The sequence below is a fragment of the Crotalus tigris genome, unplaced genomic scaffold (assembly GCF_016545835.1).
Source record: "Crotalus tigris isolate CLP2741 ecotype Arizona unplaced genomic scaffold, ASM1654583v1 scf7180000018172.2679963, whole genome shotgun sequence".
NCBI classification, from domain to species: Eukaryota; Metazoa; Chordata; class Lepidosauria; order Squamata; family Viperidae; genus Crotalus; species Crotalus tigris.
Window position 1 is genome coordinate 871,369 of NW_024096864.1, and position 26,818 is coordinate 898,186.

Genomic DNA, 26,818 nt, shown 5'->3' on the forward strand with positions numbered 1-26,818 from the left:
GGCCAAGGTGTGTGTAGGTGTCTCTTTCCCAGAGTTGTACATACCATTAAAGGTTTGGTCCACCATCTGTCGGTCTGTAGTTTTTGTTGACTTATTGTGGGGATCTCAAAAAAAGTCAACATGGTGACTTTCCGTACACCTCCTGTCCCTGGATTTAAATTTAATATGCCTGGGTCAGAATGACAATGTCCTAACCACCTTTGGTACATCTGCATATCCACTGGTGGAAAGAGTTTTTAAGTGACACCAGTTGTAGAAGCCAAAAGAAAAGTACAGTTTGTAACTGTTTACCAACAAGACTTAAACACACAGTCTTGAAATGCTATATTCCAAAGTGCTGCACACAATATCTGTTCCTTTGGCAAACGGATCCGTATGTATTTCAAGACGGTTGCTGCAATTGTGTATTTTGGCTTTGCCGGTTTAAATCAGATTCTTTTACACCAGTCCAAACTGGAAGACCTGCTGTCCCCAAAAGGCTCTTTATTTACTGTTGCACTATGAATAAATTCATCGGCAGGGGTACCGTACTTTTATATCACCATCGGTAAAATTTCACCTAGAGCAGAATTCCTCAGCCAGCATGCTTTAAGATACGGGGAATTCAACTCCCAGAATTCTCAAGCCAGCTTGCTTTAAGAAATGTGAATTTCAACTCCCAGAGTTGAGTTGGTCAGCATGCTTTGAAGACATGCGGACTTCAGCTGGCTTGGCAGGGAATTCTGGGAATTGAAGTCCACCATCTTCAAACTGCCAAGGCTGAGAAACCCAGGTGTAGTGGAAAGGTTTGGCAACCTCTTTGTGATCCTAGAAGCCATTGCCGTGCCCTGCCAGGAATGCCTGCAAGAGATAATCAGTGAAGTGAAGATGAGGTGTACATAGGTTGCACACACAATACAGATAAATACACTGCATTCGCTCCCTGTTGATTTTGTTTTAACTCTGCCTTGTGGAGACTTTGGCCCTCAGTCCCAAATTTCAAAGCTCTCAGAGCCAGCAAACCCCTGTGGGTTAGTAGCAGGTGGTGTCAAAATACTGAAACGTGTGTCTTTAAGAAGCTGTCTTTTTAAGTTAGCCAAAATGATTAATGCCTTTTTCCCCCCAAAAAAACTTTGGGTGACAGAGAAAACAACTGTGGAACACATTGATTGTTTCAGCCCAGTTTGGCCTGGAAGGATAGGCCGTCTTCCAAACCCTGACCTCATTTTCCATGTTTGTTCCAGCTACTTCCAACACATCGACAGAAGGCAATAACGAATAAAGAATGTACGCTGCAAACCCTTGAGGCTTTCTTGTAGTAGGGGAAAAAATCCTACACAATTCCCGAGGATACCTCCTAAGCCAGCTTTTGTTTTCTTTGCTGCAGATTCAGGAGACAGTCTGTCCCACACCACATCTTCCCCACAACCTTCTCCGGCTATTTCTGCCCACGCAATGAGGACTGCAAGCTCTTCTCTTTCGGCTGACCACACCACCGCCGATGCTGCAGCAGCCGAGGAGACGGTCAGCGAGTCGGAATCTGTCTTTCTGCCTGACTATCTCTTTTTGTCCAACTGTGAGACCGGAAAACTCAGCCACGTTAGGTAGCAGTATGCTGTTGAACGCCCAATGTATTTATTTTGCTTATTTATGTGTTAAATGTATTTGTCACCCATCTCTTAACGAAAGAACTCTGGGCTGCGTTTTGCGTAGAACTGATGAGTTCTGTGAGACTTAAGCCATGATTGGTGGCTTGGCAAAATTGATCAACTCGGCCACTGGGGTTTGTTCGTTTAAGCACCGTGTGAATCGCTCTGTCCCTGAGTAAAATGTAACTTTGGTTTTTTGACAAAAACGCCCCGTAACAAACACTGGGTTTGCTTAATGACTATGGATTCACTGGGTCGTTTTTAAGAAGTGTAAAGGTCAACTCCCAGAATTCCCCAGCCAGCATGCTTGAAGAAATGTGGATTTCAACATACTGGCTGCGGAATTCTGGGAAATGAAGCCCACACATCTTAACGTTATTTAGATAGAGAAATCTTGGCTTAGATCAGACATGTCAAACACAAGGCCCGGGGCCCGGATGTGGCCCGCGACGTGGTTTCATGTGGCCCACGAAGCCATCCTGGAAACAGTGAGGGAACGGCCCCCGCTGCCTTGGCCCTGGCTCAGGCTGGCCGGGAGCCAATGCACAATTTTGTGGTGGCCATCTATGCTGAAACGCATTCAGTCTTAGCTCCACAAACCCGTCCAGAAACAGCGAGGAACCAGCCCCTGCTGTGTCAGCCTCATCCCCTGGGTGCATGCTGGGGAGGTGTCACCCGTTGTGAGGAATGAAGAAATGCACCATGCCTTGGCGCTTGCTCCAGTCCCACCCCCTTCTGCCAGAGACCCTCGGATCTGTCCCACTCCTGCCCAGGTCCCCACAGGCACCCTTGACACGAACGATGTAGAGCTGGCCATGCCCACCCAGTAGAGCACACCCACTCCATCCACGCCCACCCAATAGGCTGCACCCACCCTGGCCACACACCGCCACCCCCCTCCCCGAGGGCAACCACAATGCTGATGCGGCCCTCAATGAAATTGAGTTTGACACCCCTGGCTTAGATTATACTGACAAGCCACCATTTTGCCTGATTTGACACCCATGTGGATCCCAGTGGACAGAAACGAGTGGCGCTGAAGAAGTAACTAGATGAAGGCAGAAATGTAAAATTAGGGGTCACAAAAGGCAGAACTTCTCAAGCATCGTCGCCTTCAGAGCATCCGTGCTTTCCAATCCCCAAATCCCTCCTGTTATCTCCGGGTTTTCAAGTTTCTTCCTCAGCTTGCTGGCTGAGGAATTCTGGGAGTTGAAGTCCACAAGTCTTAAAGTTGCCAAGGTTGAGGACCCCTGATGTAAAGCACCCATCTGTAATTTAATTGCAGATAGTCCTCGACTTACAACAGTTCATTTAGTGACGGTTCGAAGTTACAACAGCACTGTAAAAAACTGTCTTAGGACCGTTTTTTTCCACACAACCCTTGCAGCATTCCCATGATCGTGTGATCAAAATTCAGATGCTTGGCAATCGACTCCTATTTATGATGGTTGCCTTCTCCCGGGATCGTGTGATCCCGTTTTGTGACCATCTGACTAAGCCAAGTCAAGGGGGGAAGCCAGATTCTCTCCACCATCGTGTCGCTAACTTAACTGCAGTGATTCACTTAACCACTGTGGCAAGGGAGGTCATAAAGTGGGGCAAAACTCAGTTAACAAATGTCTCACTTAGCAACAAATTTGGCACTGCCCGTGTTTGAGGAAAAACCTTGGCATCCTGTCAGGTAAGTAGGATGGAAACAGCACATCTATTTTATTTTCTGTGCAATTTTCTCACATCGACAATGCAGGAATTGAACGTTTCCTTGGGCCATTGTGGTGGGAGGGGGCTTCGGAAAAAGGGCTCCAGGGATCTCTGAGATGGTAACCCCCCTGGCTCTCTTCCAGGTGCCACAGTTGGTCCAATTCTGACCGCTCTCTGGAGAGGACGCTATCGGATGATGTCTTCTTTGACTTTGTGGCTTCTCAGTCCTCCCTGTGCTTACAGCTTTCTGGTGGGCTGCTTCAAGAGATGGTCCAGCCAACGATTCATGGCATCCTTCCGAGGAACGCAGACTCCAGTGGGCCTCCTTCTAGTGACTTCTCTTCTTCCTCGCCTCTGTCAGGGCCTCCTGCAACCCCAACCATCCTAGCAGAAAAAAGCCAGAATACTCTTCCCGGTGGCTTTACCGAACTTGAGATTTGGGCTAAGAGTCCCCCTCCCAGGCCACCAAAGCCACCCCACTTGCCAGACCGAAGAGCTGAAGACCCGGCGGGTGGGGTCCTTCAGAACGGACGCGCCAGGATCTCCAGCTCTCCGGGGATCTTGGTTCCAAGGAGGATCTCCCTCTCGGGATTGGACAGCATGAAAGGTTGTAGAGGTAAGGGCCAATTTGTAGATCCCAGAGGTGGGTTTTTAAAATACGTGTCTTCTCTTTCCCGCAACACGGTGATGAGATTTGTCTGAAATGGCACAGGGCTTCCTGCCTGAGCAGGGGGTTGGACTAGAAGACCTCCAAAGGTCCCTTCCAGCTCTGTTGTTCTGTTCTTCTGTTACTCTGCATTCAGTTGTGTCCGACTCTTGGCGATTGGACGGGCCAGGTCTCTCCACAACTACTGATCTTACACTATTTTTTTGAATTGGTCTATGCCAGTGGTTCTCAACCTTTTTAATGCCGCAGCCCCCAACCGGTTGTAAGTCGAGGACTACTCAACCGGTCGTAAGTCGAGGACTACTCAACTGGTGCAGCACCGTTTGCAGACTGGGACTTTTGGTGGGCTCAGCAGGGCAGAGACTGCCTGGACAATTCCTATTGGCTTTTGAAAGCCAATAGAATTAGACTCTATTCAAGAGGGTTTATTCTATTGGCTTTCAAAAGCCAATAGAATAAAAGGGAGTAGCACAGCTAAGGAAAAGGGGGGAAAAATGGCGGACTGCGTTGTTTGGCGACCCCCGTGAAATGGTCGTTTGACCCCAAATGGGGTCCCGACCCACAGGCTGAGAACCACTGGTCTATCCTCTGGCTGGTGACACCTTGGATGGTGTCCAGCCACCGTGTTCTTTGATGGCCTGGTTTCCTTTTACTGCTAACACTTCGAAGCATCATTGCTTTCTCCAATGATTTGGCCAAAATAAGTCAGTCACAGTTTTGAGATTTTTTTCTTCCAGTGACATGTCTGGTGTTATGCATTCCAGTACTTGCTTCTTGGTCACCTTAGTGTCCAAGGAATGCAGAGGAGCCTTCTCCAGCACCACAGCTCAAATGAGTTGATGTTCTTCCTGTCTTGCTTCTTTAAGGTCCGTCTTTTTTAAGGTCCCCCCAACATACAAACAGCAATATTCTCCTCACGTTCATCCTCTGTGGACTCCAATTTTGGTAGGCTGATTGGGAGACCAGAGGAATGCTTTATGGTCAACAAACTAATCACATAGGTTGGGTTCCTTCAGGTCCCCAAAGGGGCTTTTCCAAGAGGCAACTGGACTTTCTTTGTTTTTCTTTGAAGACGTTTCGCTTCTCATCCCAGAAGCTTCTTCAGCTCTGTGCAAGCCAACAGGTTCACGCAGACAGAACCACTCACGAATGATCTCAAACAGAAGCTTTAGTGCCAGTCGCCAGTGTTAACAAGAATCTTTCCCTTGGGATCGGTCAGATAAGGCTTCGGGGATTCTGGGAGAGGATTCTGGGGTGCTGCTTTCTGCAGTGCAAGGACTTCAAGCTCAGCCCCTTCTTAAGGCCTCCCTCCAGCCCGGAGAGAGATTCCACCCCAGGTTCAAACAACGTTGCCTGAAACATAGGAGTTAACTCGCGATGCGAAGTGTCCCAGCAACTCTGCCAATTTAACACCGGAGCAGGCAAGGAATGGCCATTAGTCCTGATGGCTGCATGCTAATCTTGAAGTACAGACAGCCGTAACATCAATCTGTCCTCAGCGTCTGTGAAATTCCATCCCAGAACAGTACAGCCAACAAGGTCATCAATTATCAGTCACGGAGGAGATCCACCCCTGTATTAGGAAATCTGCCATTGAGGAAATAAGTGAGACAGTGCCTGGCTTTCAAGAGGTCTGTAGGGACTTTGCATCTATTTTCTATTTTCTTTCTTTTCTTCCCTTTTCCCCTCCTGTCCTTCCTTGAACAGATGCTGGTCTTTGCATGGGCATTTGGATCATTTTTCTAACCCTTGTATAGCAAAGCACCAGCTTGCTTATCAGTGTCCTGAGCAATTCTTGGAAGCTTTTGAGAGCAACACCCATCCTTGGAAATGTTATTCTTCTTACTCATGACCCTCCAGTTGTGTTGGAAAAAAGCTTACTAAAAGGGTGTGTGCTGGTTGAAGCATAAAAACAAACACGTTCACACATACACTGATGAATTTTTCAGGATGGGTCCCAACATTTTCTTTCGCAGTAAACTCCACTCCAGCTCAACTTCAGTCGCAGAATATTTTCTCCATCCTTATCCCATGCAGGTGGTCCCTTCGACTTACAACAGTATTCTGTTCTGTTCTATTCTATTCTATTCTGTTCTGTTCTATTCTATTCTATTCTATTCTATTCTATTCTATTCTATTCCATTCCATTCCATTCCATTCCATTCCATTCCATTCCATTCCATTCCATATTCTTTTCTATTCCATTCCATTCTATTCCATTCCATATTCTATTCTGTTTATTCTATTCTATTCTATTCTATTCTATTCTATTCTATTCTATTCTATTCTATTCTATTCTATTCTATTCTATTCTATTCTATTCCATTCTATTCCATTCCATTCCAGTATCTATTCTATTCTTATTCTTATTCTATTCTATTCTATTCTTATTTGATATAGTTTTGCTTGCTACTGCTAATTCTATCCTTCAGTAGCATCTGGATCCATAGGAAAAAATGTACCTGATCTGAGAAGCATATTCAAGAAGTGTATTCTTATTCTGGGGTAAGTTCATGCTACAGTTCTATAATAATTATGGAGTAATTGCACTTAATAGGGCTTCAAATTAGAATGGATTTTGGTTAATTGGATAGAATTCGAATTTCTTCCAAATTGCATGTTGCACCACTGCTTAGAATGAGATCTCTTTCTTTCTTTCTTTCTTTCTTCAGAAAATATTGTTGTTGTTGTTTTAATTTAGCAAATTCAGCAATTTAGTTTCTTCCATCATGATGAACTGGCTTCTGCTCTTTGTTTTGTTCTGCAGCCGACATGGAAGAAAATTCTTTACGGCGCAGGGATAAGAGGTTGAGCTTGAACTTGGTAAGAGCTTTTTTCTCACACACTTTACACAGTGTGTAAAGTGCACACACTTTACACAGTGGCTTTGGCAGGGGAGGTTGTAAAAAATCCACACCAGTTGGCAGGTCAGTGTAAAAGAGGAAAGAAACAGCTCCTGATACAAATTATAACCACAGTTATCCCAAAAATGTTGTTTTTTTTTCCAAGAAGGAATTGGACTTTCTTGTTTTGTTTTGTTTTTTGTTTGAAAACATTGCACTTCTCATCCAAGAAGCTTCTTCACTTCAAGAAAGTCCAGTTCCTGTTTGGAAAAAAGCACCTTTGGGACAACAGTGACCTGGAAGATTGAGAATTTCCATAGACAAGTAAACACAATTAAATACATCCTTGCAACACCCCAAATGATGGTTTCCTTATTTATGGTTTACTGTATAAATTGCAAGTTCACAGGTGACCCTGTCAGGTTTGCAGGCCATTCTATGACACAAGTAGACAAACCATATTTTAATTTAGTATCTGTATGGACCAACCCTGAGCCTTTTTGCCCTTCTTAGCTGGTGGGTTAACAGATGAGCTGGGAGAAGAAACTGATGTAAATTTCTTGCCTTTTCTCCAAACTGGGGTCCAGATGACCAGAATCTCTGAGATGACAGGGAAACATCTTGTAATGTTATCTGAAAGGTTTTCAGTCAACCCTAACTTTTTTTCAATTCCCTCCTGTGAATCTTGAGGAAATTAGCAACATGCTCTGGCAATACCACCTTGTGAAAATAGATCAATCAGTCAGAATAAAGCTGGAAGGGAATTTGGAAGTAATAATAACAACAATAATAATAACAACAATAACAACAACAACTGGGAATAACGACAGAAAAATACGACAAGGGAACAATCTACCTGCTGCTACACATCCTGACTGCAGCTAGGCTCGCTTTAGCGCGAAAATGGAAGAGCGAGGAAATTCCCACAGAGGAAGAGTTAATACGTAAAATATTAGCATGTGCGGAAATGGACAGGCTCACAATGATATTGAAAGAAAAATGTGGATCAGTTTATTATGAAACCTGGGATAAATTTTACCGCTGGAGGAATTCGAAGAGGATGGTCGGGATTAAAGATGAATGTTAAGATAGAAATATATGTTATTTTAGAACAAGTATTGTATATAAAACTTAGATGTATATGTAGAGATGAAGAATTGATTGTAAAAAGTGGAATAATCTGGTAAGAATGTATATACTGGAATGTCACGTTAAATCTAATGTTTGTTTGTTTTTAACTGTATTATAAATAAAATTTGTAAAAAAAAAAACACCACCACCACCACCAACAACAACAACAATAATAATAATAAAGTCGGAAGGGAGCTTAGAGGTCATCTAGTCCAACCCCCTGCTCAGGCAGGAAACCCTACACCATTTCGGACAAATGACTGCCCAGTCTCTTCTTAAAAACCTCCAGTGTTGGAGCATTCACCGCTTCTGGAGGCATAGCATAGGGTTTTCTGCCTGAGCAGGGGGTTGGACTAGAAGACCTCCAAGGTCCCTTCCAGTGCTGTTATTCTGTTTTTAACTTCTGATCTGGAGGTGGCTTGCTGATCATGCTCACTATGCCTCTTCCTTTCTTGTTTTGTGAAGCCTTGCCGAGTGAGCCCTCTCTATTCCTGCTCGTCAAGCAACTCCGAAGACAGCTACGTTCCCATGCATCCACGCGCCTCCCCCCCTGTCCCCGGAACTGACTGCACACCTGATGGCTACATTCCCATGAACCCAGGACCGGCTACTTTTGCTCTCGCTGAAGTTAGCGCAGAAAAGCTCACCAGCCCCTTGCCTGAACTCCCCACCGACCTGGAACCCCCTCCGGTCAACCGGGATCTTAAACCTCGGACAAAATGTAAGCTCTTCTCCTCCCCCCCCCCCATATTTCCTAATGACCCCCCTAGCAGGGCTGGAGAGAAAGTGGACATCAGAAATATTAAGCCAAAAGACCTGAGAGATGTCAGGTCTAGGATAAGAGACCAGATTTGGGATTAGCACTGATGAATCCTGATTTTAATTTCCTAAAGTGCCTATGAGGGTCTCCTCTTCCACTGAGAAATCATCTTTCTAGCAGCTTTCCTGGTTTCCCCATTCTTCAGCTATAGGTAGTCCTTGATTTATGACCACAATTGAGCCCGGAATTATGGTCATAAGTCATGAGAGTCATGAAACAGGTCACCATGCCCCTATGCCTAATTTTATAACCTTTTTTACAGTGGTCGTTAAATGAATTCCATGTTCGTTAAACCAGTGGTTCTCAACCTTTTTAATGCCGCGACCCCCCAACTGATCGTAAGTCGAGGACTATTCAACCGGTCGTAAGTCGAGGACTACTCAACTGGTGCAGCACCGTTTGCAGAATGGGACTTTTGGCGGGCTCAGCAGGGCAGAGACAGCCTGGACCATTCCTATTGGCTTTTGAAAGCCAATAGAATTAGACTCTATTCAAGAGAGTCTATTCTATTGGCTTTCAAAAGCCAAAAGAATAAAAGGGAGTAGCACAGCTAAGGAAAAGGGGAAAAAATGGCGGACTGCGTTGTTTGGCGACCCCCGTGAAATGGTCGTTCGACCCCAAATGGGGTCCCGACCCACAGGTTGAGAACCACTGCGTTAAACGAACACTATGAGCATTAAACAAACCTGTTTTCCCCAGAGGGGTATTTTTTTTTAAATTTATTTTTTGCCAGAAACCAGACATAAGTGCTAGAATGCATGCCGAAAATTGTGGTCCCAGAATTATAGGATGCTGCAAACGGCCATAAACGTGAGCCGGTTGCTGAGCACCCCAAATGCAATCCTGTGGCAGTGAGTATCTGTGCCTGCAGCCATTGGGACTTCAAAAAAATGGGCCATAATAAGTAAGTCTTGAAAACTCCTTTGTAACTTTGAACAGTCGCTAAACAGCAGGTTTTTAAGTGAGAATTACCCGTAAACACCAAGAGAAGGTATCAGGAGAAGAAACTGAAAAGAAATACTAAATGCTTGGGGAAAAGGTAGAAAAACAGAAACAAGGCAAGGAAACTTTCAGGAAACCAGAGGATAGATTTCAGGATAATGAGATCAGGCAGTCCCAAAGTCAGATGACGTGGATGGTGGCACATTTGGGGCTTGTCTAGATCAGAGGTCCCCAACCTTTGGGGCACCAGGGACCGGTTCCGTGGAGAGAGGTTTTTCCGCGGACTGCGTGGTTTTGTGTGTTGCCTGCATCTCACGGATGGGGCTTTGCTGGTTTGTGTGGAACGGTTGCTGGCATGCCGTGGCCCGGTACTGGTCCACGGCCCCGGGGTTGGGGACTCCTGGTCTAGATCACACAGGCAAGGATAGTCACAGATTAGTTGGCGGCTAGATCCCATATCGAGAAAATCACACTGCAGCTTTGTGCAAGGAAACGATCAGGACAAAACCCTTTTTTTTTTTTTTTCTTGGGAGAGTGATAAAGACAGATCGGTTTATCGCCACCTGCTGAAAAAAGCCATTCTGCCATTCAGTTCATCACAAATCTAAAAATCCCAGAGTCCGGCAAAAACCTCCAGGAAACCTGCCAAACTGGTTTTCAGATCAGTTTGTCATTAAACTTCATTCTTCAAGAAGAAACTTTACAAGTTCTTTGGAGTGGCCTCAAGCTTGAAGTTCTTCTTCCCCAACCGCACTCCCTACACAGAGTTGCCTTTAAACAAGATTTGTTAAAGTGACGAAAGGATGAGGATGGTAAGAATTCCAACATCGGAATTCTTTGCCCTTGAGAACCAATGATCTCTTTGGTTTTTTTTTTTTTAGGAAGGGACTTTCTTTTTCTAACAGCCTTTTTGATGAATGGACAAGGAGGTGGGGGGGGTCTCTTCATTCATAATGGGAAAGTTTAGTCAAGCACGTGAAAGCTCCTACAAACTTTAAAGGTAGGATCATTAAAGTAGCTGCATCCCTTTTCTTTGAATCGTCAGTACAGAACGAACAATATTGATGAAAGAGCTCAAGGGTGTGATTCTGAGTCTCCGTGTCTGAAAGCTGAAGATACATCTTCCTGCCCCCCACCACAATTCATAGCCACAGTTAAAGGCATTTACTCACCTTGTTATAAAGACATTCCAAATTTGCAGCACTTAACTGAGAATTCATTCCACATGGACGGGTAGGCAACCTTGGCTCTTTTATGACTCGTGGACTTCAATTCCCAGAATTCCTGAGCCACCATGGCTCAGCTTAGAAACCTCTCCCTTTCCCTTCAGCATGGCTAGTTCAGGAATTCTGGGAGTTGAAGTCCACACGTCATAAAAGAGCCAAGGTTGCCTATCCCTGGTCTAGGGCCTAGGCCACTGTTTCTCAATCTTGGCAGCTTGAAGATGTGTGGACTTCAGTTCCCAGAATCCCTCAGCCAGCATGCATGGACTTCAATTCCCAGAATTCCTGAGCCAGCATGGCTCAGTTTGGAACCTCTCCCTTTCCCCTCAGCATGGCTGGCTCAGGAATTCTGGGCGTTGAAGTCCACGAGACATAAAAGAGCCAAGGTTGCCTACCCCTGCCAATGGGCATCACACATAGACCATCTTCTCCATAGCAGCTACAAAACTCTGGAGCAACTTGATCATTTTGGGCCATGTTGGTGCCTTAAGTCACTTGACTTGCCCAAATGATGGACTGTAGTACCTTCTCTCTTTATAAAGGTGGTGCTGCAGCTCAGGAAAAACCAAACTCATTGACTGGCCTTGGTGTAGAGAGCAGAAGTAAGCTGTATGTCCTAGATATAACTTGCATATCAAATCCCCATGGAAGTTATAGTCCAGGAGTTTTCAAAGTTGGCCCTTTTATGACTTGTGGACTTCAACTCCAGAATTCCTCAGCTAGGCACCCTGGCCAAGGAATTCTGGGAGTTGAAGTCCACAAGTCATAAAAGGGCCAACTTTGAAGACCTCTGGTCTGAATTCTAGGCTGAGCTCCAGGTTGAAATCCCACAGGGTCAAATATTGCTTCTTTCTTGTCAATATAGGTAATCTTAATTTACCACCACAGTTAAGACCAGAATTTTTGTCAGTGCAATTTTAAGTTGAGCGACGAGGTAACTCAACCTGCCCGTTTTAGAGCCATTTTTATAACGGTTGTAAAGCGAATCACCGTGTGCGATAAGCAAAACATGTGCTTGTTAAGCAAATCCAGCTTGCCCAATGAGCACATGACCTCAGGATGCTGCAACCGATCCTAGATACAAGCCAGTGCCCGGATTGCAGTCACGTGACCACACGGTGCGCAATGACGAGTATGTCCTAAGGCATGTTTTTCAAGGCCTTCGTAACTTCAAACCGTCGTTAGGTGAACAGTGGTTAAGTCAAGGAATACCTGCAACCAGTGAATCATATTGAGAGGTTTACAGTTGAAGTTCTTCGCTTTTTCTGATGAATCTGATGTTTTCTCTTTAACCCTTAGTCCGACCGCCTCCGCTGGACCTACGAAATCTTTCCACCATCAGAGAACATTCTGCCTTAACCAGGACGTGGACTGTGCCTTAGTAAGTGGGTATGGGATCTGCTGGGCTTTGTAGAATTTACTCGTAACAAGGGCAGATGGTTAATCTCAAGGCAGAGGGCTCTGGTAAGGTCACTCTGCCTAATAATAATAATAATAACAACAACAACAATAATAATGCAATCCCAAAACAACTGGAGCACCACTTGAACACCATTGGCATTGACAAGTTCGCCATTAGTCAATTGCAAAAAGCGACCTTACTAGGAACTGACGATATCTGTAATACTGTTGAACATCCATATCTGCCTTTCCCAAGTCCTTGGGAAGGACTTGATAGGTAGACAAAAATGTCAAATCCAGTCTGAACATCTGGCTGACTATGCAATGATCAATAATAATAATAATAATAATAATAATAATAATAATAATAATAATAATGATGATATAGTTGGAAGGGATCTTGGAGGTCATCTAGTCCAACCCCTTGCTCAGGCAGCAAACCCTATACCATTTCAGACAAAGGGCTGTCCAGTCTCTTCTTAAAAACTTCCAGCATTCACAACTTCTGGAGGCAGGTTGTTCCACTGATTAATTGTTCTAACAGTCAGGAAATGTCTCCTTAGTTCTAGGTTGCTTCTCTCTTTGGTTAGTTTCCCTCCGTTGCTTCCATCGGTTGTATCCATTGCAGTCACAGATTGGGTTCCCACATCATGGCAAGTTGCTGTTTGTCTGGTTCCAGTATGAGTAACTCACAAATGGTTGGATTCACATATGTTGATTGGCTTTGCACCACAACCTAATCAGAATTTTTTTTAAAATTGTGAAATTCTTACTTTCCCATATTTTTTCCCTGAAGATGGAAACATACCTAGATGTTGGCAGAATTCTCCAGTGCCAATCACAGCGTGGGACCATCACCTGCCTCTGCTCCATCTGATCCAAGATATGGATCCACATGGGCTAAATAAAAGCTGTCGCTTTTTCCATTACCAATTTTTGCAGTGCCAATGATAACTCTTGGCACTCTGTGCCATGACTGCATTTAGTAGTTTCCTTTCTCTAGGTTTAAGGGGGGCACCGGGAGGCCAATGGCTCCTATTCGCCCTCAAAATCCCAAATCAGTTTTTTTCAGAAGAGTCATGTCAGGGTTTTCAGCAGGAAGGAAAATCAAGGCTGCAAGCTTCCTTGATCCCACAGCCATGAAAACATTTTTTAAATCCTTCCATTCCAGAAATGAACAAAAATAAGATGAGAACGATGTCACTAGATGGCATCTTGCCAATATCCAATGAGATATAGAATAACAGAGTTGGAGGGAATCTTAGAGGTCATCTAGTCCAACCCCCTGCTCAAGCAGGAGAGTCTATAGTACCATTTCAGACAAATGGCTGTCAAGTCTCTTCTTGGACGTCTCCACACCTTCTGATTGCTGATTGTTCTCACCGTTGGGAAATTTCTCCTTAGTTCTAGGTTGCTTCCCTCCTTGATTAGTTTCCATCCACTGTTTCTTGTCCTGCCTTCAGGTGCTTTGGAGAATAGTTTGCCCCCCTCACCTTTGTGGCATCCCCTCAGATACTGAAACACTGCTATCATGTCGCCCCTAGTCCTTCTTTTCATTAAACTAGATATACCCAATTTCTGCAACTGTTCCTCATATGTTTTAGCCTCCAGTCCCCTAATCATCTTTGTTGCTCTTCTCTGTACTCTTTCTGGAGTCTCAACATGTTTTTTATATTGTGGTGACCAAACCTAGTTGCAGATCAGACAGGTTGATCTCCCCTCCATCCATGTTAACAATGTTTGAGCTACAATTTTAACCGTGAACAGGATCCCTCTGCCCTCCACAATACACCCACATTTTTCATCCCAACGGTTTTAAGTTATCATAGCAGCTTGTTTAAAGTTTAGGATATCTAAGAGAAATGTATTTTATATTCTTTCGCTAGAAGGAGACTCCGGTAAATTGCATTTCCGAAAAAAACATCCTTAGGCTTCTAGATAACTCCTCCCTGCCATAAAAATAAGAGACAGGAAAGCATTTGCTGCATTCCAACATTCCAGGAATAAATTGGCTTTGAAACATCAGCAGTTCAAAACAAAATATATATATCTGGAATTTTGTATGCCTGAGAAGCGCCATGATAACTAAAAGGCTATTTTGTAAGTGTTTTTCTTTTAAAAAGTTGGACCTCTCCTTCCCAAAGTAATGCAAAAATTAGGGTGACACTTCTGGTATCTTGGAAAGAGGTTCTACTCCTCTTTTTCATTCTGACATCTTGGAAGACTGGATGGGCGGGGAAGTCGCTTGGAAAACCAGATATGCAACTATCTTATAGTTCCAGCTTTTCTACTGGGCCAGACACCATCCAGAAAGGCAGAAAAGATAACAGCTGCTATCACCATGGATAAAAGAGCAGTAAGGCTGTCGTATAGTAGGAAGGAGAAGGAGCCATGTGCTGAAAAAATGGAGACTCATGACAGCTGACCATTTTGGACATGCTAAACCCTGCTGGTGGTAATCTGGTTGGAGACGACTTCACACTGAAAGGCTATGGGGTCCTTGGTGCTCTCTGAGCTTGGTGCTTTTCTTGCAGACATTTCATTACTCAGCTAGGTAGTGACATCAGTGCTAGAAGGGAGTGGGGTCTGCAAAATGGAGGAGGAGGAGGAGGAGGAGGAGGAGGAGGTGGAGGAAAAGGGGAAGAAGAGGAGGAGGAAGAGGACAACAACTGTGGAGTCCTTGGTGATATCTGAGCTTGGTGATTTTCTTGCAGAATTTTCATTACCAAACTAAGTAACAATGTCAGCACTAGAAGGGAGCAGGGTCTGCTCTTGTTTTAATATACTAGTGGCTTGCCCTGTCAGTGTCTGGGTCTGCAATTCCCAATAATAATAATAATAATAATAATAATAATAATAATAATAATAATAATAATAATAATAATAATACAAAAAAGTCCGGATAGTGGACGTGGCAGTGCCTGGAGACAGCAGAATACACGAGAAAGAACTGGAGAAGATAACAAAATACAAAGACCTACAAATAGAAATAGAAAGACTGTGGCAAAAGCAAGCAAGGGGAGTACCAATGGTGATAGGCTCCTTGGGTGCAATCCCAAAACAACTGGAGCACCACTTGAACACCATCATCAGTATTGACAAATTCGCTATTAGTCAATTGCAAAAGGCGGCCTTACTAGGAACTGCTTCCATCCTGCGACGAGATCTGTAATACCATCAAACATCCACATCTGCCTATCCCAGGTCCTGGGTAAGGACTCGATAGGTAGACAAAATGCCAAATCCAGTATGTACATCTGGCTGACTGTGCGATGATCCATGATGATGATGATGATGATGATGATGATGATGATGATGATGATAAAAAAATAAAGTTGGAAGGGACCTTGGTCAGTCACCCTCGCAGTAATTACATCTGAAGGATGCCCAGAATCCCCAAAATAATATTTTTAAAATTCTTTTCTAAAGGCTGAACTTTCGTGAGATTTCAGTTTCCTTACCTAAAATGTCAACAGGTTGAAGAACATTTAAGAAAAGCAGACAGAAACCCCTTTTCTTTGCTTTGCTTTTTAAAAAAAAAATATTTTATTGGTTTTTTACAATAACAATCTCCAGTGCCTGGTGTGCAGCGCGTTGTCTTGGTTTATATATTTGGAAAAAAAAGCAATAATAATTAATTAACAGTCCATGATTGATTTTGATAATTCCATCATTAGTACATTAATACTATATTTCTTTGATCTTCCCTTCTCCCAATTGTATTCTCCTTCTTCAACCTTAAACAAATATACTTCTCAATATGTTCAATGTATAAATTATTAAATATACATTTTTTCATATTTGTACCGATAATGATAGCATCTACTGTATATATAGCCTTTTTTAATCAGCTTATTCTTATAAAAATAATCTCATTAGTTCACCATGCATCCTATTTTCGTGATTTTTGTTTAAGCTTAATTTTCCCTTTATATTCAATCCATTCTTATCAATCATGATTTTCTCAATGCTAGTCATCTACATGTCCAAATTTTTCCATTTCAGCACACCATCCCAATATTTTCATATTTCATGTGTTATAAAAATACTATACTTCTTATCTATTTTACAGCATCTTTTCTCTCTTCACTTCTGAAGTTGGTATTGATTTTTGACTGAAATCAATTTATTGGTTTTCTTTTGCATACATATGTTAATTTTTCCAATCAACGAGCTGTCTGGGGTTAGCTATGCTAATAATTCAATTCCTAATCCTTCATTCTTTCCTCTAACCAACAATAAAATAAGTCCCAAGTTTGGTAGTAGTCTGTGTCTTCTTTATCTTTCAGTCTCATAGTTAATCTGTCCATCTCTGCACATTCCAATATTTTTCTGATTATTTCTTCTTCTGATGGCAATCCTTCATTCTTCCAGTATTGCACAAAGATTATTCTCGCTGATGTAGTGATGTGTAAAATTAAATATAAACTCTGCTTATTAATCTTTTCAGGCATTATACCTAGTAAAAAAAAGGTCAGGTTTAAAATCAACATGTTCACCTAATATTTTTTCTAACCACGTATGTATCTTTTTCCAATAAGCCTTAGCTGTGCCACATGCCCACCAAATGTGATAGTACATGCCTGCGTTGTGTTTACATTTCCAGCATCTATCTGACATATTTTTAAACATGTTTGCTAATCTCGCTGGTGGCAAGTGCCATCTATGAAACATTTTATACAAGTTTTCTTTATATGAAGTTGACATTGTTAATTTGTAATTTCTCTCCCATAGCTTTTGCCACTTTTCTAGTTCTATATTATAGCCAATGTTTTTCGACCATCTTATCATTGTTTCTTTAACTTGTTCACTGAAACAAAATAATTTAAGTCCAGGGAATTCTATTTTGAGATTTGCGTCAGTCCTGTTTTTCACTCTTCTCCCCAGCCAATCCGTAGCCACCTATCCATGGTGGTCCATTCTAACCACAGGCCTTGTAATAATCACTTTATTAGTACCGAAACAGAGATTCATAGCAATTGGGGACCACTTGGAATAGATGGTTCATTGGGGGACACAATGATGTTATTGTTCACTCACTAGGATCTGTCCGACTCTTCGCAGCCCCATGGACCACAGCACACATCCCTGTCCTCCATCATCTCCCAAAGTTGGCCCAAATTCATGTTCATTGCCTCGATAATGCTCTCTAGCCATCTCCTCCTCTGCTGTTCCCTTCTGCTTTTGCCTTCCATCTTTCCCAACATCAGGATCTTCTCCCCCCCTCTCCCCAAAAAGTAGATAGGATCAGATTAAGTAAGTGAGCTGGACCTGGACAGCAATCCAATTTTGAATTAATGTGAATGAATTCCTACATTGTTGCTTCAACGCTCAGATATTTGAGTTTACAACTGCAGTATCACTTTTTTTAGATTCTGGGGCTGTGAACACAGCCGAATTTCCACATCTAATTAGGGAAGAAACAATCCCCGTTGTTGTTTTTTTTAACAAAAGACTGGAAATCCCTAACGGACTTTTTGCTGAAAATAAACAAAAATGAATGGATGTTTTTGGGATTTATGGATTAAAAGGGGTGATTTGTGGGAAGAAGGGAAAAGCCCCAGTTGACATTTTGGAAGGCAGAAATGGAAATAGTCACGTTTGTAACTGCTGCAAAGATTCAAAATCACTTGTTTAGGTACCTCCCTTTCTCTTTTCTTGACTTTTACTGTTTCTCACTTTTCATTTTATCTTTTTATTACCTTTTGGGGAGGAAAAACTTTACATTTTAGTATTTTTAATTCTGTACAATTTCCTTTTCTTAATTTTGTTGTTGTTAATTGTGAAGTCCTGTCCGACCCATTGCGACCCCATGGACAACGTTCCTCCAGGTCTTCCTGTCCTCTACCATCTTCTGGAGTCCATTGAAGCTCACACCTCCTGCTTCAGTGACTCCATCCAGCCCCCTCATTCTCTGTCGTCCCTTTCTTCTATTGCCCTCCATCTTTCCCAGCATCAGGCTCTTCTCCAGTGAGTCCTTCCTTCTCATTAGGTGGCCAAAGTATTTGAGTTTCAACTTCAGGATCTGGCCTTCTAAAGAGCAGTCAGGGTTGATCTCCTCTAGGACTGACCGGTTGGATCGCCTTGCAGTCCAGGGGACTCGCAGGAGTCTTCTCCAGCACCATAGTTCAAAGGACTCCATTCTTTGGCGCTCAGCCTTTCTTATGGTCCAACTTTCACAGCCATACATTGCAACTGGGAAAACCATGGCCTGGACTATACGCACTTTTGTTGGCAGGGTGACGTCTCTGCTTTTCAGTATGCTGTCTAGGTTTGCCATAGCTTTCCTCCCCAGGAGCAAGCGTCTTTTAATTTCTTGGCTACAGTCCCCATCTGCAGTGATCTTGGATTTTCTTAATTAAAAGGATATAAAAACAATTTTGGAGTAATTGTGAGTTACATTACCTGCTGAGTCATTCTGCCTATAGTCTCTGGACCTCAGGTGGGGCACTGATCTGCTCCAGCTTTGAAGCAGCAATGTAGAACATGAAATTATGGATACTTTCTCATTCAGACATTGCAAAAAACAAACAAAACCCGAAGCAACCAAGTATTAGAAGAAGACTAGCTTCCCCTGGAGTAAATGTCTCAATTTATGGAGAGGGAGTAAAAAAAGGTTGCACCCGGTAAATGGATTTGGCTGTGATTTAGGAAGGAAAGAAAAAAGGATGAAAAACAGACAGTCTCCAAGGGCAAATGTATTTTTATATATATATTCGTATGGTGTTCAGAATAGAGTTATGGTTTTGATACAGGTAATCCTCAACTTATGACCACAACTGAGTCCAAAATTTATGTTGTTAAGTGCCCATTTTATGACCTTCCTGTCCACAGTTCAATGAATCGCCGCAGCTGTTCAGTTAGTAACACAATTGCTAAGTGAATCTGGCTTCCCCATTGACTTGGCATGTCAGAAAGTCACAAAAGGGGATCACGTGATCTCGGGACGCTGCAGCCGTCATAAATAGGAGCCAGTTTGCCAAGCATCCAAATATTGTGACGGTTGTATGTCTGAAAAACAAGCATAAGTCACTTTTTCGGTGCCGTTGTTAAGTTCGAGTGGTCACGAAATGAACTGTTATAAGTTGAGGACTACTTGTACCTGATTAAATGTTGCAGGATCCAATCTGGGTCGGTCACCAAGTCCAGAACGTTTGGTCTTCCGAGCTTTTGGACTTGTGTTGGGGCCCATCTTCAGGGAACCTCACAATTGTGACCGACCCAGATTGGATCCTGCAACATTATCCTGGGACACGGATATTCGCCTTCATTCTTGATTAAATTATCTCCACCCAAAAAATACTACTAGCTGCAGAAGGCAAAGTGAAGCATCATTTGCAGATGCCCGTGGACGAGATGTTTACTATCCCTAGGACATCAGTGGACAGGTCTATGCTTGTGTCATAGTTTCCTATACCGCTGTGGCTGGGTAATTTTTATGTATTGTCAAATTCAACAGCAGGGACGAATAATATATAGGGATGAGCTGAATGAGATGGTTCCCTTTTTGTAGCTCATGCAAATTGCTGGGCTCTGGATGGTTTATTCCCTGCCCAGACAGCGTCAGGATTTGGCGAGATTTCAGAGCATCTGGAGAAACTCATCCTTGACCTCTTGTCTTTTCTTTGTTTGCTTTTCGGTGGTGTCTCTTTTTTTCCCCTGCTAGCAATCGAACAAGCTTTAATTCTCCAGAAAGAGACTGCATTAATTCAGCCAGGGTATTTGCTGCCTCGGTTTCCGGAGAAGAGGAAGGAAGTTACATTGAAATGGTAATTATTTTCATACAGCTCTTCCCTGCTCGCCTTTTGACAAATGGCACGAACGGAACCCGCTCAGAGGAGGACCACTTTTTGTTTCTAAGTGGGGATGTGTGGAGAGGGTGCCCCTTTGCCCTCCTGAAGAAATTCCCTGGAAAAACACAAGGCTTAATTGACACAGCGATAAGGGAAGCTTTTTTCCTGTTTTACAGACCTCTGTTGTGCACATAGGCGTAGGTGGCCCTGCTCCAAATAACCACAAAGATCAGGCAGAGATGCACCCGGGCATCTCTGGGGTGGAAAGAGAGATCCTGCACTTTTTTTCATATCAGGTCTATCCCTTCAAATTCAATGGGGAAGCTAAGAGGATTGCTGCGTAGAAAATCAGCCTAGACAATATTATGGAGATAGGCTTCTGATAAGGCAGGGATCCCCAACCTTCGTGCCTTGATGGCCTGGCCCAGGGGCGTGTGCATGGTAGGCACACGCGTGAGCACAACAGCTCCGTTAATGTGAGCAGCGAGCGCTCGCACCCTCCACTTGCACGAACGGAGCTTCGTGCATGAGCGCAAGGGCCCATCGCTCCCACGAGTGGAGCTTCGCACGTGCATGCTTGCCCATTTCTTGGGCAGCCTGGTTTCAAACAGGCCATGGTCTGTTAGTGGGCCGTGGTCGAAGGGTTGGGGACCCTTGTGATAAGGGGCCTTCCGGCACAAAATGAAGTGAAGCATATTTATTTTATTGTGTTGTGTTGTGTTGTATTATATTGCATTTGATTGTATTGTATTTGACTATTGTATTTTATTTGATTGTATTTTATTTGGTTGTATTTTTATTTTTTTATCTGCCACCTATCTCTCCAAGGGGCAACACATCGAGGCAACACTTTTGTACAGGGAGTCCTCAACTTAACGACCACAACTGAGCCCAACATTTCAATTGCTAAGCAAAACGGTCGTTCAATGACTTTTGACCCATTGTATGACTCTTCTTGCCATAATTGTACGACTGAATCCCTGCAGCTGTTAAGCTAGTCACATGGTTCTTAAGTGAACCGACTCCCCCATTTGACTCTGTCAGGAGGTCACAAATAGTGATGGTGTGATTCCCCCGGGATGCTGCAACCATCACAAATGGGAGTCAGTTGCCAAGCATCTGAATTTTGATCACATCACCATGGGGATGTTGCAAAGGTTGTAAGTGTGAAAATGGTCATAAGTCACTTTTTTTCAGTGCCTTTATAACTTCGAATGGTCACTAAACAAACTGGTAGGCGATGACCAGACTGAGCCCGCGGGTGGGGTAAAGGGCGTCATCAGTCTTGAATCCCTTCGTGCCCACTAGAGATCTGAGTCCAGCCTGCCTTGAATTCTGAGGACTCTTATCTGGTCCCAGTTTGCCTCGATTGTCCATCTTCTTGTAAAGAGCTAGCATGGATTAAACCAGCACTCACTTGAACAGCCCAGGTTCCCAATTTCTTGCACCTGACAGAACCCAGTTTCTGTCATAGTATGAGAGCCCTCAACTTACAACAGTTCATTTAGTGACTGTTCAAAGGTACAACAGCACTGGAAAAAGCGACTTGTCACCGTTTTTCAAAGTCACAACCTTTGCAGCCATCCCCACAACCCTGTGATCAAAATTTAGATCCTTACTGGTTCCTATGTGTGACCATTGCAGTGTCCCAGAGTCACGTGATCACTTGTTTGTGAGCTCAGCAGTTAGAGTGCAGTACTGCAGGCCACTTTAGCTGACTGTGTTCAGCAGGTCAGCGGTTCAAATCTCACCGGCTCAAGGTTGACTCAGCCTTCCATCCTTCCGGGGTAGGTAAAATGAGGACCCAGATTGTTGGGGGCAATGTAAATATATATATACATTGCTTACTGGTGTACACCGCTTAGAGAGTGCTTGCACTTAAAGCGGTATATAAGTCTCATAAATAAATAAATAAATAAATAAATAAAAATCAACCGGGGTAGCCAGACTCACTTAACTGAGTGAGTAATTTATCAGCTGCCGTGATTTAACAACTGTGGATAAGGAAGGTTGTAAAATGGGACAAAGCTCACTTAACAACAGAAATTTTGGGCTTAGTTGTCAGAGAAACACGGGGGGGGGGGCTGAAACAAGGGTCTCATCTGAAGTTCTCTGGGCAGTTTAGAATAAAACTCACTAAAAATAGGCGTCAAGTGAACTGCAAAAGAAGGACCCCATCGCAGGTAGTCAGTAGCAAGGTGGTCATTTGGCAGCCAAAACAATACAAATTAAAATACAATTAAAGATTGAAATTGAAGTGCCTGAAAAAATGGGAAGGTCTTCACCTGGGGCCAAAATGATGCAGAGGTGAGTCTGGAGAGGACATTCCTTAAAGGGGATGCCCCCTTCCCTTGCCAAGACCCACCTCAATAGAAGGAGGGCTCTTTAAAGCAGTGGTTCTCAACCTATGGGTCAGGACCCCATTTGGGGTCAAACGACCATTTCACGGGGGTCGCCAAACAACGCCGTCCGCCATTTTTTCCCCCTTTTCCTTAGCTGTGCTACTCCCTTTTATTCTATTGGCTTTTGAAAGCCAATAGAATAGACTCTCTTGAATAGAGTCTAATTCTATTGGCTTTCAAAAGCCAATAGGAATTGTCCAGGCTGTCTCTGCCCTGCTGAGCCCGCCAAAAGTCCCATTCTGCAAACGGTGCTGCACCAGTTGAGTAGTCCTTGACTTACGACCGGTTGGGGGTCGCGGCATTAAAAAGGTTGAGAACCACTGCTTTAAAGGATTTTAGGCCTACCTAGGCAGATACAGAGAAGACGTTCCTTCAAGTCAGGGGTCTTCAAACCTGGCCTTTTACGACTTGTGGACTTCAACGTCCAGAATTCCTCAGCCAGGCACGCTGGCTGAGGAATTCTGGGAGTTGAAATCCACAAGTCGTAAAAGGGCCAGGTTTGAAGACCCCTGCTTCAAGTAATGTAGTCCTGAAGAACTGATTGGACTGTGACAACAGAGGACATCCTGTTTATCTGCTCTTACGCGTTACTGCTGTTTGTATAAATCCATTATATGATCTTTGTTTCTTTTAAATGCATTTAAGTTTTTGACGCCGTTACCATTGTTGTCCTTTTTAGGAGCACCAGCAAGCAACATCTCCATATAACGGAGATTTCCAATCGCCAAAGAAGTTTAGCCTTGACTACTTAGCACTGGATTTTAATTCTGCTTCTCCATCTCCTGTACAGAAGGTAGGACATCAGGAGGGAATAGGGAAAACCTTTGTTTGGTCCTCATCTAATTCTCATTCATGGTTGTGAAGCAGGTCTAGAATTGAAACCCAGTTCTCTCTGAAAGTTGCAGTAGAATTCTCCTAAATATATTTTGTGAAATAAAGAAAATACATATTGGGTTAAAGTGCTTCCCAAATCCATGTTGGGACAGATTGCATACAAAATATGCACAGTTTGGGGAGGGTGTTGTGTGTGTATATGCATACAGGATATGAAAATGTAAATGCAGACTTCTAAGCAGAAATAATTTTAAATGGATTGGGATGTGATAAACAAATAAAGTTGTGCATGAAAAAAATGGAAAAATTATAGAAAGCAGGAGCAATTTTCACAGGGGGAAGTGGCTATCATTGTATTTGGTTTTTGTACCCAGATGAAACTCTCTGGAGTTGAAATTCATTCTGACCTTGACCCATCAAAGCACATACATGGGGGATAACATTTTTTTTTTCTAAAACCAAATGTTTTTCATGCTCTCCAGTTCATGGATTCCCTTGATTTGTTTCCTTGAGGGACAAGGTGACAAATTGGGACAAGTTGAAATGTTCCTCTTTCCAATTGATGTCTTCCCCATCTTCAAGATAGGGGGGGAAAGCCACTAAGGATATGAAAGAGGAGAGATGTAGGAGAATGAGTGGCAGAACTTGGGGGTGGAATTAAAAGAGGGATCAGCCTAGAATCCCTGTGTAGCCACAAGTGAAATCCAACCTCCCTTGAATTCCTTTGACCCGTATCTAACGCCAAGCAGGTGCTAACTGTTAGTTGAGAAGATTCCTATGCACAGGCATGAGTAGTGATAAATCAGTTTAATTGGACCTTCATATCTGAAACTAGGCTTTCCTGCCTAATAAGGGGATAAGGGATGTAACCCTAACATTTCCCTAGAACAGTGATGGCGAACCTTTTAGAGACTGAGTGCCCAAACTGCAACCCAAAACCCACTTACGCATCGTCGAGTGCTGGGTGGGCGTGGCCCATTGGGTGGGTATGGCACATTGGGTAGGCGTGGCTGTGGTGGTAACGGCAGACTGGGTGGGACTAAAAAGTTCAATCAGTCAATTCCAACTTTGCAAGATCTTTTTTTTCCCCCGCAAGAAGTTGAAATTGACTGATTAATTGAACCTTTTTTTTTTTTGCACATGGTGGCGGAGGCCTAAAGCGAAAAGGTTTTATAAAACCCAGCTGAAGGCCTAGGACTGAGGCGTGGTGCACGTGCCCACAGAGAGGGCTCTGAGTGCCGCCTCTGGCACCTGTACCACAGGTTCGCCACCACTGCCCTAGACCTTTATATTTACGTTTTATTGCCTTCATTTTGCAGAAACCTTTCCTGTCGGAAGAACAACGAGTGGACTACGTTCAGGTAGACGAGCAAAGAACTCAAGCTCTGCAAAACACGAAACAGGAATGGACAGATGAGAGGCAATCCAAAGTGTGAAGAGGAGAAGGCACGGATTGGTCCCTAGGTTGTGTTTTTCTTTGTTTTTTTTTTGTTTTTTTTTTGCACACCGAAATCAGGTCATTTGAACGATGGAGCAGAGCCTGGAATTGTTGCAGAGCAAAAGTATTGACGGCTGCTTTCCTCGTGCCGTGAGGATGGAGTAACGGAAGAAGTGGGTCAGCTGTAAAAAGACTGGGATGCGGCGGATTGGAATGGCATCCCCTTAGTCATTCCCTTCACTGCTTCTGCCAGTTAGGATCTGAATGGTACCCATTTTAAGACCCAAACTTGGCTTTTTTGGACACAAACGGGAACAAAAGCCTTGCAGTGTCAATATTAAACACTGTAGTTACTTGTGACTGTTTTTTTTTTTTCCCTACATCCTGGCTACTTAACAGAAGCTACATCTATTATAGCAGCTGGTACTGATCGATGCTAGGAAAATAAGGGCTAAATATGAGAAGTTAGGGAAAGTAACTTGGGTGGGCGGGAAAGGCTTAGGGTTTTTTTATATATATATAAAATGTTTGCCATTTTCTTGACTAAATCCAAGAGTGTAAATACAGTGCTACTTCTTTTTGCCAGTGGAACTCGTCTTTGGAGAGTAAGATCCATCCGTTTGTTTGTAAGAGCCCTGGCGGCGCAGTGGTTAGAATGCAGTATTGCAGGCTGACTCTGCCCACAGTCTGGGGTTCGATCCTGACTGGCTCAAGATTGACTCAGCCTTCCATCCTTCTGAGGTCGGCAAAATGAGGACCCAGACTGTTGGGGGCAAATTGCTGACTCTGTAAACTGCTTAGAGAGGGCTGTGAAGCGGTATATAAGTCTAAGTGCTATTGCTATTGCTATTGTCTCCTCACGTGGGCAAAATGGCCTTAAGTTGAACATAAGCTGCATTCAGAGGCTTCCACGTTGTCCCTTTCAAGAGAAACGAAGGGAAACTGTTGAGCTATTTTTGTAACTCCGTCATGCTTGGAGACCACCAAAAGGCTGTGTCTGTGCTGCAGGGAAGCAGTTTCTGAATTCCAGTCGGCAAAATCCTACTGGATTTCTGCAGGGAAGTATTTGGTCAAAAAAAAAAAAAAATCACAACGAGGGCTATGATTGTGTGTAGAAAGTCTTGTCCCTTTTTTAATGTGCATTGTACCTCCCTCTTGATTTTTCTTTTCTTTTTTATTTTTGACCCCCGGCAGATATTCCTGGATCAGTACTTGAGATTTTGTTCCTTTGTTGAGTGTCACTAATGCTAAGAATTCTTGCAATGAACCTGACTGAAACATTTAGCATTAAACTATTTACTTCCAGTTTAGTGTTCCCGTAATCAAATAAACAGAAATATGAATTCTTCGATATTTATGGGGGAATAGCTAGTTTGCTAAATTCCTCTCCTCTCCTCCTCCCTCTCCTTTTCTCTGTTCCTCTTGTCTCCTCTCCTCCTCCCTCTCCCTCTTTCCTCCTCTCCTCCCTCTTCCAATTCTTCTTTCCTCCTCCCTCTCATTTTTCCTCCTCTCCTCCCTCTCCCTCTTCCCTCCTCTCCTCCTCCTCCCTCTCCTTCTTTCCTCCTCTCTCTCCTCCCTTTTTCCTCCTCCTCTCCCCTCTCCCTTTTCTCCTCTCCTCCCTCCCTCTTTCCCTCGCCTTCTCCCTCTCTTCTCCTCTCCTCCCTCTCCTTTCTTCTCCCCTCTCCCTCTCCTTCTTTCCTCCTCTCCTATTCTCTCTTCTCCCTTTTTCCTCCTCTCCCCTCTCCCTTTCCTCCTCTCCTCCCTCCCTTTCTTTCCCTCGCCTTCTCCCTCTCTTCTCCTCTCCCCCCTCTCCTTTCTTCTCCCCTCTCCCTCTCCTTCTTTCCTCCTCTCCTATTCTCTCTTCTCCCTTTTTCCTCCTCTCCCCTCTCCCTTTCCTCCTCTCCTCCCTCCCTTTCTTTCCCTCGCCTTCTCCCTCTCTTCTCCTCTCCTCCCTTTCTTCTCCCCTCTCCCTCTCCTTCTTTCCTCCTCTCCTAT

The 26,818-nt window shown here is 43.6% G+C and overlaps 1 protein-coding gene across 1 annotated transcript in view; it reads left to right on the forward strand.

Annotated features, from left to right (window-relative positions):
- Nucleotides 1–26,174, forward strand: part of GAB3 (GRB2 associated binding protein 3) — an 88,362-nt gene extending 62,188 nt beyond the window's left edge. The window contains exons 3-10 of the mRNA XM_039348736.1: nt 1,367–1,583; nt 3,473–3,945; nt 6,764–6,819; nt 8,436–8,691; nt 12,255–12,336; nt 20,023–20,125; nt 23,231–23,344; nt 24,705–26,174. Of these exons, the coding sequence (XP_039204670.1) occupies nt 1,367–1,583; nt 3,473–3,945; nt 6,764–6,819; nt 8,436–8,691; nt 12,255–12,336; nt 20,023–20,125; nt 23,231–23,344; nt 24,705–24,821 (1,418 nt within the window). The 3' untranslated portion in view covers nt 24,822–26,174. The remainder of the gene's footprint in view (nt 1–1,366; nt 1,584–3,472; nt 3,946–6,763; nt 6,820–8,435; nt 8,692–12,254; nt 12,337–20,022; nt 20,126–23,230; nt 23,345–24,704) is intronic.
- The last annotated feature ends 644 nt before the right edge of the window (nt 26,175–26,818 follow it).